The sequence below is a fragment of the Drosophila arizonae genome, chromosome 3 (assembly GCF_054131065.1).
Source record: "Drosophila arizonae isolate 15081-1271.41 chromosome 3, UAZ_ARI_1.0, whole genome shotgun sequence".
NCBI lineage: Eukaryota > Metazoa > Arthropoda > Insecta > Diptera > Drosophilidae > Drosophila > Drosophila arizonae.
In genome coordinates, this window is record NC_142923.1 from 8024632 (window position 1) to 8045615 (window position 20984).

A 20984-nucleotide genomic window follows, 5' to 3' on the forward strand; every position below is an offset into this window, starting at 1 on the left:
AAACTTAACGTAAACGAAACGCGTGCAGTTAACAAATGTGAGGCGAGGCGACCCAAAGTAACATTTTTTTGTTGTTGTATAAAATTCATCTTGGATTGGAAAGGATGTGGGTGTGGTTTTGTAGGCAGTGGACTCATTTGCCGTGCCATCAAAAAATAACACAACAATTCGAATTCGTATTTGGAACATTTCAAAATTAAATATAAAATGCGTATTGCTTCTAATTCTAAATGTATAATGTAATGTATATGTATGCTGTATGTACCTAAGTGCATTGATTTATATATATTGTAATGCATATATAATATTAGCATGATATGGCGCTTTTGTATTGCATGTTGCGTCTCTTCATTTCATTGTTTTGTATATTGATGTTGCAACTACTCTTAAATGGCCTCAACTCCTTCAGGAGCAAAGTTAGAGAGAGGGAGTGTGTGAGAGAGACAGCTAGAAACATTCATACATATATTTAAAAGTCTAATGAATATGCTAAATATTCGAGCTCTTGCAAATTTTGCGCAATCGTCTCGAATCACATTGTATCAAATTCTACATTAAAAGTAGTTTGCGTATTTTTTCGTTACTTAATATTTAACTTTCTTTTTTTTTTCGTATTTTTTTGCCAATTTGCAATTTTTGTTCGTGAGATCTAATTGTGTTTAATGTGGAGACAAATGATTAACGAAAATTTTTTAAAAGGAAAACATACAAAATAATTCAAATAAAATCGTTAATTTTCAGCTGTACTACTCTTTTTTCGATAGTAAAATTTTTAATCGTTTGCATCGTTGGAGCTGGCATTGCTGTTGCTAGAAGTTGCGGCACTTGCATTATTTGTTGCTGTTGGTGTTGGTGTTGCTGCTGCTGCTGGCATTGCTGTTGTTGTTGATGCTGTTGTTGTTGTATTGGTTGTCGTCGTTTCAGTCTCGTTATCACTCGCATTTAGGTTGTCCAACGCCTGCTCGGCATCCGATTCGGCTGCCGCTCCGCCCACCGCGCCTTCCAGCTCATCGCACATCTCCATAGCGGTTGGCTGCTTGGGCTTAAAGCTATTGTTGTCTACATTCAGTTCGTAGCCTTTGAAGGGATCAGCAAGCTTGGCCGAGTGTTGTGCATTGTGGAATTGTGCTTGAGCCTGTGCCTGAGCTGCGGCACGTTGCATGCGTCGCTGTTGATTGCTGAACGTGGGACTCTCGGAGCGTGCGCGTTGCAACAGCGGCCGCTGCTGATTGTAGTTGCCGTCGTATTCGCGCGAGCGTCCAAACTCGAAGCCATTCTGCCACTGCACGTGCACGTTCTCATACGAAGGATCCTCATGACGATAGCTGCTGCTCGTCTCAGCTGTGCGATTTGGCCGCTTGTCGGCGCCACAGCGCAGCCGGCTCAGGTTGCTGTGCAGCGGGCGAGCTGTTGGATTCGTTGCATCGCGTCGCATGCTTGCACTGCTGCCCTGATAGCGCATCATGTCCTGGGGCAGAGTGCCGAGGCCCAGACGCGGCGTGCCATACGGATTGGACATTTGCGAAGCCACCGAGGCGGTGTCGCAATTGACGCAATCGCGCGAGAACATAAAGTTAAAGTCAATCACCTGCTGTAGAGGACAGAAGATTAGGCATATTTAGTTGATGGAGATGTATATAAAAGCTCACTTTGCACTCGGGTCCCTGGCCTATCCAGAGAGGCAGCCACTTGTTGACCAGCAGCCACTGAAGACTGGACTTGGATATGCGGTTCAAAGTATTGTTGCCGGAATCCGCAGAGCTGCTCGAACGCGCTGCCGTCGCTGCTGCAGCTGCTGGTGCTGCGTTTGTTTTCTTGGATGATGCACTTGCTGCTGATTTGTCGGCATTGCTAGCAGCTGTTCCAGTGCTGGACTCCTTGGCCGCTTTGCTTGCAGATTTGACCTTCGGTATAGCGCCTGTGGGTCGCATCGCAGCCGCCGAGCTGCATGCTGCGTCCACATTGAGCTGTTGCTCCTCGGCGGCCGCTGAGGCTGCTGCGGCTCCAGCTGCGATTACTGCCGTAGCCGGACCAGCCGAAGCCGAGCGTGCTGCACGCTCCATGGACACATTCGGCGTCAGCGGCGAACAGTGATGCGCAGCAGCAACAGCAGCAGCCGTCGTCTTGTATATATTGGTCATGCTCTGTGAATTCTCGCCATGCAGGCAGCTGAAGAAGGACGAGGCGCTGTTCTTGACGGGCACCTTGACATTGCTGTAGTCAGCCATGCTGGCGGCTGCGGCAGCTGCAGCGGCGGCAGCAGCAGCAGCTGCACTCGAAACACCAGCACCACCAACACCAGCCACACCACCGGCACCCACATAGCCCTGGCAATTGGGCACAGTGCAGGTGGCATTTGCCGTGGGCGCTGCTGCGCCGCCATTCGCATTCAGACGAATGTGGCCAACGGTGCCGAAGTGCGAGTGTCCCAGCACTGCGTAGTGTCCGCCCAAATTGTAGTGGTCGATGTTGCCGCAGGAGGAGCTCAGGTGCCGTTCGATGCGCCCAATGCCATGGCCCAGCACATCCAGGCGCGTGTAGAGCGGCACACGACTTGCAGCCGCGGCAGCTGTGGAGCGATAGAGTGGCTCATCGCGTATCTGCTCGTAAATGTTCTCATAGCGCATGGTGCCTGCTGCAGCATAGGGTAGATTATAGCCATCCGTTGACTCAGTATCGTCGAAGCTGCGCTGCCGCTGACAATTTGAACGATTGCTTGAATACAATGGAGCACAGCGCAGGCCGCTGCCATACCGATTGCCTGTAAATGAGGCAGAGAGGGGGTGTTAAAAGAGTTAATAATGAACTGTGTGTATGTCTTATAAATGAATTACTTACATTAAATATTATTAATATTTAGTTTATGCATCAATTTTTAAGATATGCTTTGATTACTCAGTACAAAAATATTTGGTTTTTATATGAAACTCTTTTAAATTCTAATATTGTATTGATAACACACGCCTAAACCACAAATTTATACTATAGTAGATGGTTTAAATTCATCTCTATATATAGTACGTAATATCTTATATATTAAAAAAAAAAAAATAATCACATCTATTTCAATTACTATTATACTCGTAAGAATTTAGTATTTTTTTCCGATCAAAACTTTTGAACTTTCTTGATCTATGTGAATATCGCAAAGAACGAATGTACGAACGAAGTACGTAATATCTTATATATTAAAAAAAAAAAAATTATAATCACATCTACTTCAATTACTATTATACTCGTAAGAATTTAGTATTTTTTTCCGATCAAAACATTTGAACTTTCTTGATCTATGTGAATATCGCAAAGAACGAATGTACGAACGAAGTACGTAATATCTTATATATTAAAAAAAAAAAAAAAAATAATAATCACATCTACTTCAATTACTATTATACTCGTAAGAATTTAGTATTTTTTTCCGATCAAAACATATGAACTTTCTTGATCTATGTGAATATCGCAAAGAACGAATGTTGAAGAAATGAATGTAAATTAAATTAGTCAAAGAATGCGAATACACAGACATAACGTAGCAACAATTCATTGGTCTAATCAAAAATATTTACATTTTCTACGCCTTCATAAGAATTCTTCAATAGACGTGTTTACTATTTCACAAAGCAACTGAAATGATTTCTATAATCGTATAAATAAAAAAAATTAGATGAGTATTTATATGTATATAATTTTGCATTTCTAGTCTCTTTACTATTATTAAATATACAGCAGAATCCGGCTATAACGACACTGAAAGCACAGTCGTTATACCCGGAAGACAAAGCGTCTTCCGTATAAGTTTGCTCATAAAAGTTTGTCTGCGGACCAGAATTTTTGTCGCAATAAACATACGGACGCTATAAGCGGAGTCGCTTTAACCTGATTCTACTGTATTTTACATTTCTTAAATATTTTATATATATATTCCTTAGAATATTTTCGATTGGCATATGTTTACAGCACATTGATTTGTATATTTCTCCAAATAAAAATATATTCATTTTGCTTCATATTTTTAAAAAAAATCTTAAGCATATATTTTTTGCTGATCGATATTTTCGACCATGCTATTTACATTTTATAGAGTTTCGTCAGTATACTTTACCCAGGGGTACAAATGTAAACAATAAAATTAAATAAAATTCTTTCTATTATCACAAACATGTATCCATATATTATTGTTATATTAAGTTTACACCCATAGACAGATAGATATAATCAAATCATTTCTTTAAATATCTCTAGGAAATATTACATGCATTTTTTCTGTATTTTTGTAACATATTTTATAAAAAGTCGTATATTATATTCCCGTGCCTATGAATGATTTTGACCTTGTACAAAACACTTCTAACTAGTTAACTTACCATTTTGCATATCAATGCGAAAATTTCGACGATAGCCCAAGCCGGAGCGCACCGCTCTGGGGACATCGTAGGCAGCCGCTGTGGATGCGGAGCGATCGTATAAATCATTGCGATAATTGTTCATGGGCAGCATGCGCGCTGGCTGTTGTTGTTGTTGCAGTTGTGGTGTTGGCGCTTGCTGCTGCTGCTGCTGTTGTTGTTGTTGTTGTTGCTGCTGCTGTTGGGCTTGCGGTTGACTGTTGTTGGCATTGGCTTCACTTGCTGCTGGCTGTTGTTGTTGCTGCTGCTGCTGCTGCTGCTGTGGCTGCTGAGCTGCTTCCTCAACATTTGCAGGGGCATTGGCATTGACATTGGCCACAACAACTTGCTGGTTATTATTGTTGTTGTTGTTGCTGGGCTGTCCAATTGGCGCATAGATGTTCTCATAGTGCGGATGATTAGCTGGCTGCTGTTGCTGCTGCTGCAGCGCCGCTGTTGGTGGTGCCGCTGCGGCAGCAATGATGTTGCCATAAACAGCACCGCCGACAGCACCCTCCATGCTGCCCTCAGCCTGGCTATTCTCATCATCCAACAGCGCTATGGCCAGCGAGGCCGCTTGCCTGAAAATGACAAAGTGTTATTACAAATACATTCAAGTCTGGGAAACTTTGCTCGCTCACCTTGCCAACGCGCCCTGCTCTTCCATTCACAATGGCTTATCTATCATACAGACGCCCGCATAGCTGCGTCCAATGGTCATCAAAGCGGGCAATATACGCCAGCTGTCCGAGTCGGGGCAATAGACCTCAACGGAGGCCAGGTTCGAGGTGCCATCATCACCGCCCACCACATAGAGCAGACCATCGTGTGCCACAACGCCAGCATTGCGACGACAATACGACATATCCGCCACGGAGCGCCAGGTGTTTGTCTCGTAATCATAAGCCTCCACCGATTTACGCACCATCGGCCCATCATGGCCGCCCACCGCATATAGGATATTATTGAGCACACCAACTCCGGCGCCGCTGCGACGTGAACACATTTCGGCAACGGGAGACCAGGTGTCCGTATCGGGATTATAGCGCTCCACCGACGCCAGGCATTGGCGCGAAAAGCCATCATAGCCACCGACGGCATAAAGCAGCCCGTTGACCACGCCCACGCCTACTGAACTGCGACGCGTCGACATGGAGGCTATAAAGCGCCAGACTTCAGTCTTCGGATCGTACATCTCGGCGCTGGACAAGCCGGTGGTGCCATCGAAGCCGCCAACCGCATAGATGCAGCCATTAAGCACCGCAACGCCAAGTGTCGAGCGACGCGCCTCCATATTGCTGCAGTTGGCCCATTGATCCGTAGCCGGATCATAGACATCCACAGTGCGCACGCGCAGCGATCCATTGAAGCCACCCACGGCATAGACCTTGTCGCCCAGCACGGAGAGGCCGCTGCGACAACGACGATTGGGCATCTCGGCCGCCTGATACCATTTCTCCTCGCGCAGATCATACCACTCCACGGAGCGAATGGCCTTGGGTGCCTGTCCGCCGATAACTAACAAAATCTTGGGCATGCCCACGGGCTTGCGGGGCTTAGTGCGTGCCGATTTCGTTTCTGTGGGCAGCAGATGATAGGTGAGAGCTTCGATAATCAGATTCTTGCACTCAATGTTGCCCTCGAGCAGCATCTCTTTGTACACACGCTGCGTGATGAACTCCTTGGAGAGAAACGGCAGACGCACATGCTCCATCAGTGCCGCGGTGAATTGCTCCCGCATGGGCACATCATAGCGCAGCCAGCTTATGACGCACTCATAGACCCGCTCCTCATTTGGCACCGAGATGCGATCGTTGGATATCAAATTTATGACCTGCTCGTGCGTGAGATTCAGAAACTCGTCAAACTGAATGACCTCGCTGCAAAAGTGAAGCGAAAAACAAGTTAGAGTGTGTGTGCGTGTGTGCATGGGTGTTGGTGTTTGTCATCAAATTCGCTCAATTATCACATAACTTAGCGATGTGATGTATATGTACATATCATATAAACTGGTTAAAGCGAGGGCTTAACGAGATTAGGATTTATGTAGATTAAGTGTATTTGGGGTAAGTAAAGTCTTACTTTAACAGCTTGATATAGATTAAGCATATGTTTTATATAATATCAAGTCAAATTATAGCGCTAAATTGAGTGTTGAATGAGCTTATGTTGCAGTTATCTTCACATATTAGCTGATGGCTAGAAATTCCACATATACTAAAAGTAGTTCAATAGATTTTATATTATATACATGATATCATATAAATTAAACAGTTTTTTGTGAATATTATATGAACCTATACGAGTCTATTTCAGTGCAAAGATTAGGAATATTATACATAAAACAAATACAAGTAAAATTTTGAAGGCCTAGCTCCTTTAGGTTCTGAGATTGACGCGTTCATCATACGGACGGATAGACGGGTAGGGCAAAATTGACTCAGCTTGCCGCTCTTATCAAGACTATAATACTTTCAGGGATCGGCCACGCCTTCTGCTAACTGTTGCATACATTTTAGCAACGCCAGTATACCTGATTTTCGATTCTAAACGAGTACAGGGTATATTAGTTCAAGCTGCTGTTAACTCATCCGTTTTCTATGAATAATCGAATCGGAAGTCTGTTTTACGCCCAGGCACATTAATAATCATATATCACATTTAATAAATGTGAATTGGACTGAATGATTGATTGATTGATTGATTGACTGATTGGCTTATTGCTTGATTGATTGCCCACTTGTGCACTCACTTGAAATGCTGTTCAATATATGTCTCGGCATAGTTGAGCAACTCGACGCAACCATGCAGATCGGCGAATTCGCGAATGCCTAGACAATTGCTGGCATCCAATTGAGTCTGCAGAAAATCACAGCAGGCATCCCGCACATCCGTTAGCTGCAGCAGATTGGCGGCCGTCAGCAGCACCTGGACATTATCCTCGTTTACCTCCACATTCGATGTGTACACATAGTCGATGAGCAGCTCCAGAGCACGTGCGTCCACGCTCTGCAGTGTGATGCGCGACTTGCGCGACTCCTCGAAGCTGGTGAACATGGCAAAGAAGTAGGGACTGCACGAGGCCAACACCATGCGATGGGCGTGAATCTCCACATCGTCGGCGACCAGAATGACATCACATAACTGTTTTTGTCTGCGAATTAAGTATGAAGCGTTTAATATTCATGTTATTGAGTAAGGTCAGCACGTTTTTAGTGGTTTAGTATAAACTTTCTATAAAATAAAGCACAGTGGTGCGAGAAACAAAATTAACAAAATATGATAATCATATTTTGATGGTTATTATATATTATTCTATAAGTTTTGAAAGTTTTGAATACGTATATATATTAAAAATTTTTGTATATAAAATAAGAATGTTTAAATTATTTTTTGACATTTTTTAAAACTGTTTTTATTATTTAAGAATTCGATTTAGGTACTCAATTAAACAAAAATATATAAAAAATCGAACATAAGATACATACAAAGAAAATAAATACATATATTTTTAAAATACAAATCTATTATTCAAGCATTTTGCATTATTCCCTTTTGGATAAACTGTAATGCAACTGTGAACTTTAAGAATTTCCAATTCGTTAAAATTGAGAATATGTATATGTAAATGAAAAACGAGCTTTAAAGTCCATTGGACCCACGGTGCGTAGCTCGTTTAGGGCATTGGCTTACAGAAAACGAAAATAAATAAAAGAAACCAAAACAAGTTTTGCAGTTCAACACAGAAAAAACCTATACAAATATTTCCATTAAGGTATTTTTCCATATAGGCGACATCTAATCAGCTGACCACACGGAAGTGGGAAGTGAATAAATAAAACAAAAACCAAAAAAGAGAAAAAAAAAAAAATTAACACGAAAAAACGAAACGAAAAACCGGGGCAATTTCAAGTTCAAGGGCAATTATATTTGACTAATGCAAAACCAAAAAAGAAAATAAATAAATAAAAATAAAATACAAGAAAAGAAAAGAAACGAAAAAAAACTACTCATCATTATAATCAAAGCAAAGTCGAATATTAATGGGAATGGTCTCTTGACAAAAGCGAATCGAGAGGTGAATATATGCACACAGACATAGGGTATGTACATGTGTATATGCATATGTGTGCGTGTGTGCGTGTAAGTATGCGCTGTTTGTTCATACTTTATCGCTGTTTAAAGTTGAAGACAAATAAAGCGTAATGCGCAATTATGCGAGCAAGAGAGAGACAGAGAGAGAGGGGGAGAACGAGAGAATAGATGGCCCAGAGATCGGCAACAACAACTGTTGACCGCGTCTCGTCAATTTTTTTGCCCATTATAAAAGTCACATTTTTGCCAAGACCAAAATAAACAAATCATGGGCAGAATTCATATTTGTCTGCATACCCATTAAAATGCAGTTAATTGGCTATATCGACTATGACAAGCAATATGCAACATTTTTTCATGAGCTGTTAAAGATTCCATTTGTTGTATATATGCCCATTAAAAAGTGAGTCAAGTGGGTCAATTGACTATAGGCAACTTATAGAAGACGTATGCATATATATTTACTATATCATTTTAAGCACTCCATATGTATTTTGTACTTTGCTCTACAGGGTATTTACTAGTCCTGTCAATGCTTCACTTGTCCTTAATTGCGACACTTTTTTTTTAGGTAATTGTTTCCTTGCCAGCTATGGGCTCATTACATTTTCATTACATCCCGATACCCTTTAAATATAGGTCAAACGGGTAGGAATTATAAATAGCGTCGCGAGCAATGAAAACTCGAAATGAAATATACCTATACCCTATAAATCTATATATTTTGCAACTGACTGTTTTGTTATGGAGATGTGTAGGGTGGCTGTTAGTCGCATACATCTCAATTATTAATTTATGTGATATAGCACATGAAAACACCGCGTGAAAATAAATTAAAGAAAAAAATAAGAAATTAGCTTAATTCGGGTACAGGGTATTTGCTGGACAGTGTACTGTAATTATAGTAGTATGTTGTAATTCAACTGATTTTATGAGCAACAGGGTATCAGCTAGTCGAGCATAAATATCTATAACACTGAATTGGGAAACTTAAATTTGTTCGCTTCGCTTCCTTGAAGTAGATTGTTGCCAAAAGGATATCGAATTCGAGCTACGCAGCTATCAGTTGTCTTTTACGTTTTAACTCCGCACATTAAACTTTAACTCATTTACAGGGTAACTCGTGGTCGAGTTCACCATTTCTGCTTACTTTCGCATCTCGTTCATTGCGTCGAAGGAGCGCGCCGTGTGCTGCTCGTTGCTGTACTGGCCGACAGTGCCGCGCTCCTTGCCGTTCGGTCGCTGCCGCTGGGAGCTCTCGTCGAGGCTGTTTTGACTGGCGTAGCGCAGCAGGCAGCTGCCCCGATCCAGGCCACTGCCTTCGGCGGCGGGATTTTGTTGTTGTTGCTGCTGCAGCAGCAGGCGCTGACGCTGTGCCACGCCTACGGCGACACCCAGACCAGGTGCGGCCATTGGACCGCCAGGCTCTAACAGCAAAGGCGCCGCAGGCGCCCCCGCGCCCGCTTCACCGTTATTCTGTTGCTGCTGCTGTTGTTGTTGTTGTTGTTGTTGTTGTTGTGGTTGATTCTGCTGCATATTGCCATTGCTTAGATTGCTCATAATACCGATCGTGTATTTGGTTAATAATGCAGTCAGCGCTATCATTCACACACACGTTCACACAGCACGCGCGGCAGCGGAATGTAGCTAACACAAATTTGTTATTCTATTTTTTCAAGCAACTCCGCAAGTTGCAACTTGTGAAAATCGAGTCCGTCCAAAAACTGAAAAAAATACCATATGATTTCTGGCATCAATAAGTTAACAGTGCACTGTAAAGTTTAACAGCAAACGCTATTTTAACCGTTTCAAAGAAATTTAAATTCAACTTAATGTTATATTTTCTATGGCATGGTGAACAGAGTAAACGTATATTTGTTTAATTTAACTTTTATAAGCAACACAACTCAATTTAACACAAAGCGCATATATTCAAACAGTTCAATTACAGCCGGATGATTGTGGCGGTCGGATAATTGACGAGGCAATGCTCATTGTGAATAGCTGCTCATTTAACAGAATTTGTCTCATATAAAGTAATAACTGCTTCTCGTAGATCCTGATTAAATAAAATCAATAATTATTATTGAAAAATATTTACATATATTATAAAAAGTTTATCTGGGCAATTGTACACTAATAAAAATTGAAATATTGTTTCTAAGATGTAACAGATAAAATACCAACTGTGCCTAGGTGGCAACGCTGCCGCCATCATCGATAACACCTAACAACTATCGATGCACGCATCATAACTTTTAGGGCGGTGTTCGCATTTTGTTTTCATTAATTTGATGCTCAAGAATTGTTAATTAAATTTATATTAAGACGCAACTCAGAATGCAAACAATGGAGAAATGCGTGTTAGCGATTGCTGTACTATGCTTTCTGCTGCAAACAGGTAAGTGGCATGCGCAGTTAACAAAAACAAACACTGGAACTAATTTGTCTCGTGGTGTCTCAATCGTCGCAGCTTCGGCCATCAAATGCTGGGAATGTCGCTCTGATAGCGATCCCAAGTGCGGAGATCCCTTTGATAATAGCACGTTAGCGATTACGGATTGCCAACAGGCCAGCGAACTGGAGCATCTGAAGGGTGTCCGACCCACGATGTGCCGCAAGATCCGCCAAAAGGTGCACGGGGAGTGGCGTTACTTCCGGAGCTGCGCCTACATGGGCGAGCCGGGCATTGAGGGCGACGAACGCTTCTGCCTGATGCGCACCGGCAGCTACAACATCTTCATGGAGTACTGCACCTGCAACAGCAAGGATGGCTGCAACGGCGCCGGCCTGCAAAGGAGTAACCTGCTCAACGTCCTCCTTGGCACTTTCGCCGTCGGCCTTGTGGCGCACTTTCTGCGGCAATAGACGTGCCATCGCCGTCGCCTTTAGCGAATGACAACTGTACTCGAATACTGTTTGTGTAATTTTTAAATGTGCCTTCGAACTCGAACTAAACTTAACTAATGAAACGCAATTCCGTCCTGCCTTTGCGTACATATCTAGAGATATCTAAACACTCACATTGTATATGTATTACGATCGAATATATATATCTTTATTTCGATATATACATATACCTATTCACATTCCGTATCAATTAAGATTAAGCGCAATCTCGTTTATTTTGTATGCCGATTTTTACACTTGTTTAGTTTAAGTGACGAAAGTTTACAAATTTTTATTGTAATACCAATTAGAACATTTTTACAACCGAATAAAAATCATTTAAATATTTTAAATTTGTTTTTAAACATTTCATTTAAAATTATAATTTTTATAATATATATTTTTTAATTAACTTCTAGTTTACAAATTAAAATTTAAGCTTAACCAAAGGAACTAGTTCTTTGATTTTAATTACTGTTCTATTTACTTCGCTCAATGATTCCGCTACTAACAAAGTAAATAGAAAAGATGTTTTGTTCAAAAATAATCGGACTCATTTTTTCAGTTTTATTTTGATGTTTCATTACATAACATGATTACACTATTATTATAATATTACATTTCAGAGGCTTTAATTAACAAATTATTAATTCTTATTGATTAAATATCGAAATCGAGTAAAACATACTACTTATAGTTCTTTGTATGACAAAAAATGCCCAGCCTAATATATTATGTAAAATTGTTTGTTCAGCAAGATCACTTTAACTATAAGCATAATCAGTAAGATAGCTTACTATCGTATATAACTATTTTACTATCATATTTAACAGTTTCCATTATTATGCATATGTTTTTAATGCCCATCCGCTCTCGTTACTCGCCCAACGATAACTTTCCGTCTCATACGACGCATTGTGACGTGTATGGCCCACAGAAGACTGCGTTGCACGAGAGCTGTTGGGCGCCATTTGCGAATGGCAATTTCTTTCCTTTTCGTGTCTTCGGTGTTTGTACGCGTTGCTCGTTTTGAATTTTTGTTTAAACGTGTTAAGAAGTCAGTTTAATCGTCTTAAACCGTATGTATACGGCTGTTAAGTACATTTACTATTGTTTAATTGTTACGAACATTTTGTATGCATATTTTAAAACATTTTTTTTCTGTAAACGAGAAATTTTGTGTGCGCGAAAAGCGCCGTTATTTTCAGCACCCAGTGTTGTTGTACCTAAAAAACAGCTTTATCGTGCCTTCTGTGTAATTTGTGTGAAGAATTTTGCAATTCCGTTTGTATTTGTGGTCAATTTTAAGTAAATAATAACAAAATTTAAATGGATAAATGCGAAGAATATTGGCTGGATGTAGATAACGTCATACAAACCTACAAATGCGTACAAGATGTTTTCAGGTTAGTTTATAGTTGAAGGAATTTTCGCAATTTATTTTTACATGATAAAGAAAAGAAATAATATTTTTTAAAATTGTACATTGTATTATTATGAATATTCAATGAGCTGCTGCCGCTCACAGCGCCATTTGAAGGGCGAATAAAGCGAGCAGCGCTGCTGAAGTCATTGCCACAAATCGTCCTGCAGACGAGGCATTGCACAGATCACCTTTGCAGGTGTAACAGCTCTCCACCTGGCGGCTGTGCGTCACTGTGCAGACATTCTCCTTCTGTCCAACCACCTCGAAGTGACAGTCGCGGGAGACAATTACGCCAGCGCGATCTAGAAGTAGAAAAGAGAAAGAAAATTTAAATTCAGTTTGTTGTTGGTTTTCGCTTTGCAATTTTCAGGAAGTTTTCATGATTTGAATGGGTAAGTTTAAATAGATATTTACCATTTTACTGTGTATATCATGCTAATAATTCTGTTTTCTAGGCAGGTGTGTGCTAGCTTGATGCTCTAATGCAGGTCTAACTTCTATTGTTACCGGTCTCAGCTTTCCCATTGGAAGTAACGTCTAAATATGTATGTACCTAGTCCAGCGAGTGTAGCTAGTGCAAAACACAGCGAGTCGCATTTCAACGAATGCTTATTGCTCTGCGGTTTTCATATATGGAACGTTCTCAACCTACTCGGTACTCGGTATTCAGTATTCGTTACTCAGTACTCGGTATTCAATACTCGATACGCATTGTCTTTTTATAATGCTCGAGTCTCGAATTTGCTTTTACAGCTTTGATAGCTTTTTAAAGCTTTTAGAGCTACTACAGCTTCTACCAAAATTAAGAATTTGCATAGCGGGCTTATATGCTTGATGTAAAAGCGATAGAATTGTCAAAGTATGCCTAGGCATATGCCTGAAAAGTCCCTGTCTCCCTAAAAATATTCGATTATAAGTCATTAACAGAATGAACACTTTATATAAAAATTATAAGTAGATTCAAAATTAAATAAGAATATACCTTACTATTACTATATTTATTAGCCTTTATATATGTATGTATGTGTATGTTCAAATATTGGTCAAATATTTCCGTTTATGAAGTGCGAAGTTGCTTCTAATGAATTAGACTGGGATTAGTTATATTACATTAGAATTTTTGTATATTGAATAATTTGTTTTTGTGTTTTTCTGACCCACGTAAAGCTTTATTTCTGTCGCATGACTGAAATGTAAACGAACTTTTGGCTCAACGAATTGCGTTTTTGAGCGATTTTGGAATGTTTTTAATATATGAACATGCTAATCAAGTCGATTCGGCCTCCGGTACGAGTTGACTCGTCTACGCAATGACATCACTAATAATAATTAATTTAGTTTGTTTTTTTACGCTCAAGGTGTGCGCGCGATGTCGTCGTCGTCGCCCATTCATTGCGAATGCAAATCATGTGGAAAGTGGGAGCAGGGGGAGCGGACGGGGCGTGGCTAGAAGTGGGACAATGGTTTTACTTACCGCTGGTGACCACCTTGTTGCACCTGGTCACGGGCTGCAGCTGCTCCATGGTGTTCGGCTTTGCCACAGTGTCGCAATCCACCTGACGAATATTCGAGGTTTCATCCAATTTGTCCTTGCTGCAATTCACATCCGTTAGGGATTTGCATTGATAGCACTTGATGGCAGTTGCTGTCGATGAGAGATTGAGAGAGAGAGAGAGAGAGAGAGAGAGAGAGAGAGAGTTGAGAGAGACAAGGTCAAGTCATATTTTCGAGTTACAAATACAATTTGCATAGTTACAACCAGTTTACCTGAGACGCCCTCAGCTACGCTTGGCTCGTTATCTAACGCCTACTGCGAATTAGCGCTTCCAGCTGGAAGTCTCTGTCTCTCACTATATAAACATAGAACTATTTACGTTTGTTTTTGCTATGAAGTCAGCGAAGCCGATATCAGCGTCTTATATATAGCTCGTAATACGTGCACAATATGGCATTGTTTTGTCATTATTTAATGATTTTTTTATGCATTTATTCAGTTTATTTATTTGTTGTATTGTGTTTGGAATTCTTGAAATTAAAATAGTTTTATTTTATTTTATTTTTTTTTTTTTTTCCTTTGGCTAATGTTTTAACAATATTAGCAGATGTTTCGTTTCGACTTTAAAATTATAATTTATTGTTGAATATTTGAATTTTTTTTTGAGCAATTTGAAATATAAATTTTATTGTATATTATTTTCAATATTCCAAGGTTTAAAAATTGGAATTTTCTAAATGTTTGCTTTTTTCATCCATTTCTATGGGCAAACAAGTTTCCATTAGCTTTGATTTATTTTCTATTTAAATTGAATTGTTTAAATTCGATTTTCGTATTTCTATACAATTTTTATATTGCCCAAGAAATGCTTCGCTACACTTTAAAAACAATAAACTCCAAACTAGCTTTATTTAATTTAAAAGTATTTAGCATTTATTTGAATATTAATTTCTGTATTGTAAAAGGCTTAAAACTTTGATCATATAATTTAGAAGCATAAGTATTTGAAATTTCAGCATTTACAAATTTAAAATATCAAATCGTTTTAGGCTCGGCTAGCTTTCTGCCCTTTTCACTTATATAACGAATTTCAAACAGGTTTCCAACTAAAGCTTTTCATTTCATTTCTGACCCATATGCGCACAAGTTGTATTTGAAATATTTTCAAACTTGTTCTAATTATTTTCTACGATATAAGAGAAAACTTACCACTGTGCATGAGGCACATGGCAATTAGCAAACAGGCAAAAATTTGTTTCAGCATTTTCCACAAATTTATTTATACGAATATAAACGCTTCTATTTTGCTTCAACTTTTGATTTCACGAACGCTTTCAACCGTTCCACAGTCGACGAACAACTGAATGCGCAGTCCGTTTGTTTGTTGCTGCGAACTTGTTTCGAGTGCGCAGCGTGCAAAGCTTCTTCAGCTTAAATTGTTTAAATAAATTGTGTGAGTGGAACTCAAAACGAGTTCGCTGCGAATGAGACCGACGAAAATTGAGCGAAAAAAAAAAAAAACTAGAAAAAGAAAAGTAAACAGAAAAACTATTTTGTTTTGATCTGTAGCTTCGCTCTTGCAGTGCATGTGTGTGTGTATGTGTAGATGTGAGTCTCACTCTCTCTCTCGCACGCTCTCTGCCTGTCTTTGCGTGTAACTCTTGTGGCTGATCAGTTTTTCATAAATTTAATTTACTTTAACTAACTTTAATTGCAAGCTGACACAGTTTTTCCGCACTACGTATTACACGCATAACTGAGTGTGATATGCGCCAAGTTATACCCTGTACAGTGCTCGTGCATCGTGCTCTGTAATTAATAAAAATTACAGAGTATAAACCCTGAACCTATTGAAATGGGAAATAGAGGTATTAAGACTTTGCTATTGTATACATATATTATTATATTTTTGGGAGCTGATTCAGATCGATTAAGTTTTATGATTTTTTTGCATAACATTTTTAGCTTTGATTTACATTTAATGAATTGAAAAGTCTACAAAGTTTTTTAAATATAGCGACGAGCATTAAGAAATGTATGTAGCTCCTATATTTGCTAAAAATAAAATTTATAATACAGTTGTAACAATACTAGATGCTGGCTCAAGAAGGAGTGACGAATTCCATAAAATACTATATATTATTGATGCTTAATGCGAATTTAGTCGTCTAATACACATTTTGAAGTACTTTATGAATATTCATAAACTCAAAGAACATTCTACTAAAGAAATTTGTTCTATTATGTGTTAATTTCTCAACTCTTGCAATCGCTTTACGTTGGCAATTAAAGAGGATCTGTTTCACCTGCTACCCTGCTTGAGTACTTATTTTGTTTTTTTAATGCGTTCCTTCACCTTTTTTCACCTGTCTGTGGAAATGTCTGTGTTTAGCGCCGTTATCCAGGCTGATTGCCATTTATTGTGCCTGATATCTGAGCCATTGAGTATGTTAAAATCTTTGCTGTCTGTTGTCTTGGTGATGCGCCCTGCAGCCAACAAGCCAGCGAACCAGCCAGGCAGTCGCAATGAGCAGCTCAGACGGCATTGGCTTTTTAAATCCTCGTAACAAAAGAAACCCCTTTCTGCACGCCATTCAGCAAATGGCAAACGAATTTATAGCATGCCAACACCTTCTCCCTGTTTGCCAGTTTGCCAGTTGGTTATCAATCAGACGCGAAGTACTTTGAGTACGCAGGTTAAAGTGCCTTGAGTAATCATGACAATTTGCAGTCTTTTGAATTTCCTCCAAAATACTCACTCAATTTATTGCGCTCCAATCGAAATATACCAGACTTTGTTTTTGATTTCGCTCAATAGCGAACACCGTCCCGCCCACCTGTCGGCTTAAGCTTTGGCTCAGCTCGCAGCTTGAGATGCCTAACAATTGCATTCAGTACAAAAGCTTTACATTGCTCTTGATTGATCTAGATATTTTTTGTGTATTTTATTTGATTAAAGATTTTCATAAATATTTTTTTTATTGCTTTGCAAATTTAATTTGTATTTGTGTCCAAAAATACTTTACTTTCGTATGAAATTGTCAATTCAAATTGTGATATTGCTTTTCACATGCCATAACTAACAATTATCAACTATTAAATATTGTTCAGTAAAATTAATTATTTTTAGTTGATCAAAGCGTATGATCTAGATATTTTTTGTGTATTTAATTTGATTTAAGATTTTCATAAATATTTATTTTATTGCTTTGCAAATTTAATTTGTATTTGTGTCCAAAAATGCTTTAATTTTGTATGAAATTGTCAATTCAAATTGTGATATTGCTTTTCACATGCCATAACTAACAATTATCAACTATTAAATATTGCTCAGTAAAATTAATTATTTTTCGTTGAGCAAAGCGTATGACTGACTTTTAAATACCCTGCAGAAAAATTCATTTAAATTTTGTATCATTCTTTATTCAAGTAAAAAATTTGTTTCTTTAAATAATTCAAATAAATAATATTTATAATAATATTATTATTATTTATTACCCCTGACACGATTAGGTAATTCATTTTAAATAATTCTCAAAATTACTTTACGAGATAAAAAGATAAAAAAAAAAAAAAATAATTATAATTCCATAGTGCAACTAATTAAAATCCATTAAAATAATTATAATAATAATAATAATAAAATTTGTCAGAAATGCGATTTTTGCTCATTAGCTAAATTTCTTAATTTCAACTTCATATATATTTAATAATCCCATTTATCCATATCTATCGATGTACAGCCAGGGTATTCTAAATAATTGAACTGTTCAACGTTGCGTATGCGTGCTGTGCGTAAAAGCCAGTCCGAAAAAGCGATTTTCAATTTCCGCTCGCAGCATGCCATTTTCCAGTTAAATATTTCACACTGAGCATGCTAATAATTTTCCTACATAGATATCCGTCGATTTCGCACATCCAAAAAATGGTCAACTTTGTCACTTTGTTGTGGTTGCGCCCCCGCTCGATGATGATTTATAGAATGGCAAATCTTAAGCCGCTTTGCCCCGGTCATCAGCCATCAGCATTGACGGCAACAATAAGTTCTGATTGAATTTTTTCGCCACTGAAAAGCTTGCACACAATTTTCGATTATATATATATATAGATATATATGTATATATATATGTGTGTGATTTTTTTTTTTCGGTAGCTGCTATTGCAACGCAGAAGCAGTAGCACCCGCTGGGGGCGGGGTGAAGGGTTGGCTTGGACTATGCAGTTATTGGCGATGCTTTTGCTACCGTTTGTGGTTCGGTTTGACCGTCTGCTACTGCTGCTCCTGCTGCTCCTGCTGCTGCCTCTTATTACCCTGGAGATGGCGCGTCGGGTTAGAATTCAATTATATGGTTGCATAGAGTTTGAAAGATAGGGATGCCACAACGACAAGACCATACAAAATGCAAGCAAGCTGCTAAATACCCTCTGGTGATTGAGCAGGCAGGCATGCCTGACAATGATTATGATTTTGTGAATATGAAAATTTAAAGTGGATGAATGCAGGCTAAAGCCAAACAAGTTTTTGTGGCTGTTTTTGCTAGATGCTAGAAAAATTTTAGCAATTGTTAAATCAACCTGAATGAGCCTGAGGTTTGAACCTGATTTTCATGCCTTCAGTCAAAAATGATATTGGCTAAAAACATTAGCTGATTTACATGTCGTAGAGCAATAGAAAAAAAATAATAATAATAATATAAATAATAATAATTTAAACCAGCTGAAATGTTTGTTGTGAAAGTTCGGTGCCTTGTCAAAATTCAAACTTTACTGGGTAGATTGTGTTCGCTAACTTGCCCAATTCAAAATTCTATCATTTGTTTGGCTCTTGTTATCAGCATTATTATCAGCCACTGGCTCTGACTTTGCTTGCTGTTGCCGGATTCGTGTTCCTATGTCCCGTCTGTCCGTTGGTCATTTTTTGCAATATGATATTTATAGTTATTTTCTACTTATATATATTATATTATATTCAATCTGCTCGGCTTGTTGTCTGCCGGCTGCTGGGCTCCATTGTTGCTGAAGATTTGCTGGCTGCAGAATTTGACTCGGTCTGCACACAATTTTTAATAAGGAACTGTGCGCAGTTAACAACCTCTCAATCTCTCGCTTCCTCTCTCTCCCACTCTCTCTATCTCGCCCTCTCTCTGTAGGTGCATATTCACTTTGGCATCTGAACTTCATGCCATGCTCGTGCCATTGTCATTTCATTTGGAAAACTCGCTCTACCAGAAACGAGCAAATTTTCAATTTAAGCTTTAGACTTTACTTGCTGCATTTAATGGCGTGCTGGAAAAAAAAACAAGCTAACGGCCAACACATTATTTATAGAGAGTGCGATACGTCGAGCTGTTAACTGACTCTTATTCTCACACTGTCTTTCATTTGCTCACAGGCAAAACATAAACAAATTGTTTGGCACTATAGACACGCTCTCTCTCTCTCTCTCTCTCTCTCCCTCTCCTCTCTCTCTCTCTCTCTCTCTCTCTCTCTCTCTTTTGAAGAAACAAAACGCCCATATAATCTGTTCAATAACTTGGAAAATCATTGGCAATAAATCAAAATGACTTGCAGGAAGTGGCAGCTAACAGGAACACAACCAAGCCACAGCACACACACATACACACACGCACACACGCACTCTCGTATATGGACACCGACACCAACACACACATTGGCAAATGTCTGCCGGCGGTATTATAGTTGAGTTGCATTGAGTCGGAATCCGCTCTTAAAGTCGAGCCATAAGCGAATTTCAAATTCAACTCTGGGGCGGCATAAATTTTCGATGGCATTTTACGCAAAATCAGCACAAAATCAAGAAAACGAAACACTCTCTGTGTGTGGATCACATCGAAGAGTGTTTGCTCTCTAGGAATAGAGTTGATATGCGAGAATGCTCTGTTTATAGATTTCTTATTGTGTAAGCACCACTGTGTATTGGTTAAAGCAGTATATAATGATGTATATATGCTGACATATCATATCCTTTTTTTTTTTCCTGTTTCCCATGGCTCGATCTCCGTAAAAGCACGGATAAAGCCTGATAATAAAGTTGTTCTTTAAAAAGAAAGAATAAAATTCTGGGAGCAGTGAAAGGATAATACAAATTTTAAACTTCAACTCCTTGAATTTATTATATATGGATGAAGTTCCTTTTTTGTCAACGCTGCTAAAATATATGATAGATAACAAAAAGCATTGTTTAAATAACATTTTACATATTTTAAAACATGATTCATTGACGTCAAATTGAGTTGTGATTATTTGCTTTAAAAATGTTTATAATAATGGGTGCTGCAAATTCTATTAAGGTATATTGTTTTAAGATTGATACGTTTTACGAATTCTTGAAGCCACTAAAATATAATAATATTATCAACCTAGATATAAAATATAATTTAGATAAATATAAGTAAATGTGGATCTAGTATTTTCCTAGGCCAAGAAACGAAATCCTCGTTGACTATATATAATATAAACTATATAGTTGATATTACCCAGTTAAATAATAGTACATTTCGATCTCCTAGCTATAAAAGTGATATAAAGAACCAAGCAATCAATTGCCTTCAAGGCAGCTTCACTATGAAATCCCATCCACAATCATACAGTTAACGTACTCCATGTTAAAGTATAATCAATGAGGTTGTACAATTTTTTCCCAGTTTTTTCCTTTGCTAGGTTTTTAACGCTGCCG

At 38.7% G+C, this 20984-nt stretch overlaps 3 protein-coding genes across 4 annotated transcripts; 1 reads left to right on the forward strand and 2 right to left on the reverse strand.

The window, feature by feature from the left end:
- Window positions 1-564: 564 nt before the first annotated feature.
- On the reverse strand, window positions 565-10255 carry kel (kelch protein). 2 transcript variants are annotated; one of them, XM_018004139.2, is made up of 6 exons: window positions 9628-10255; window positions 7135-7536; window positions 5024-6262; window positions 4365-4963; window positions 1650-2761; window positions 565-1588 (listed from the first exon to the last, which is right to left on the reverse strand). In XM_018004139.2, exons 1-6 carry the CDS (start codon window positions 10080-10082, stop codon window positions 773-775), a joined length of 4623 nt encoding a protein of 1540 aa, XP_017859628.1. In that variant the 5' UTR covers window positions 10083-10255; the 3' UTR covers window positions 565-772. The 2 variants fall into 2 exon arrangements, with proteins under 2 accessions (XP_017859628.1, XP_017859627.1); XM_018004138.2 differs by having other exon boundaries at window positions 565-1591; window positions 9628-10253.
- Window positions 10256-10686: 431 nt separating this feature from the next.
- Window positions 10687-11719, forward strand: crok (crooked). The gene is made up of 2 exons (XM_018004141.2): window positions 10687-10878; window positions 10951-11719. Exons 1-2 carry the CDS (start codon window positions 10818-10820, stop codon window positions 11343-11345), a joined length of 456 nt encoding a protein of 151 aa, XP_017859630.1. The 5' UTR covers window positions 10687-10817; the 3' UTR covers window positions 11346-11719.
- A 1054-nt stretch (window positions 11720-12773) lies between these two features.
- Window positions 12774-15685, reverse strand: atilla (glycosylphosphatidylinositol-anchored protein atilla). The gene is made up of 3 exons (XM_018004957.2): window positions 15497-15685; window positions 14267-14437; window positions 12774-13094 (listed from the first exon to the last, which is right to left on the reverse strand). Exons 1-3 carry the CDS (start codon window positions 15549-15551, stop codon window positions 12889-12891), a joined length of 432 nt encoding a protein of 143 aa, XP_017860446.1. The 5' UTR covers window positions 15552-15685; the 3' UTR covers window positions 12774-12888.
- Between the last annotated feature and the right edge of the window lie 5299 nt (window positions 15686-20984).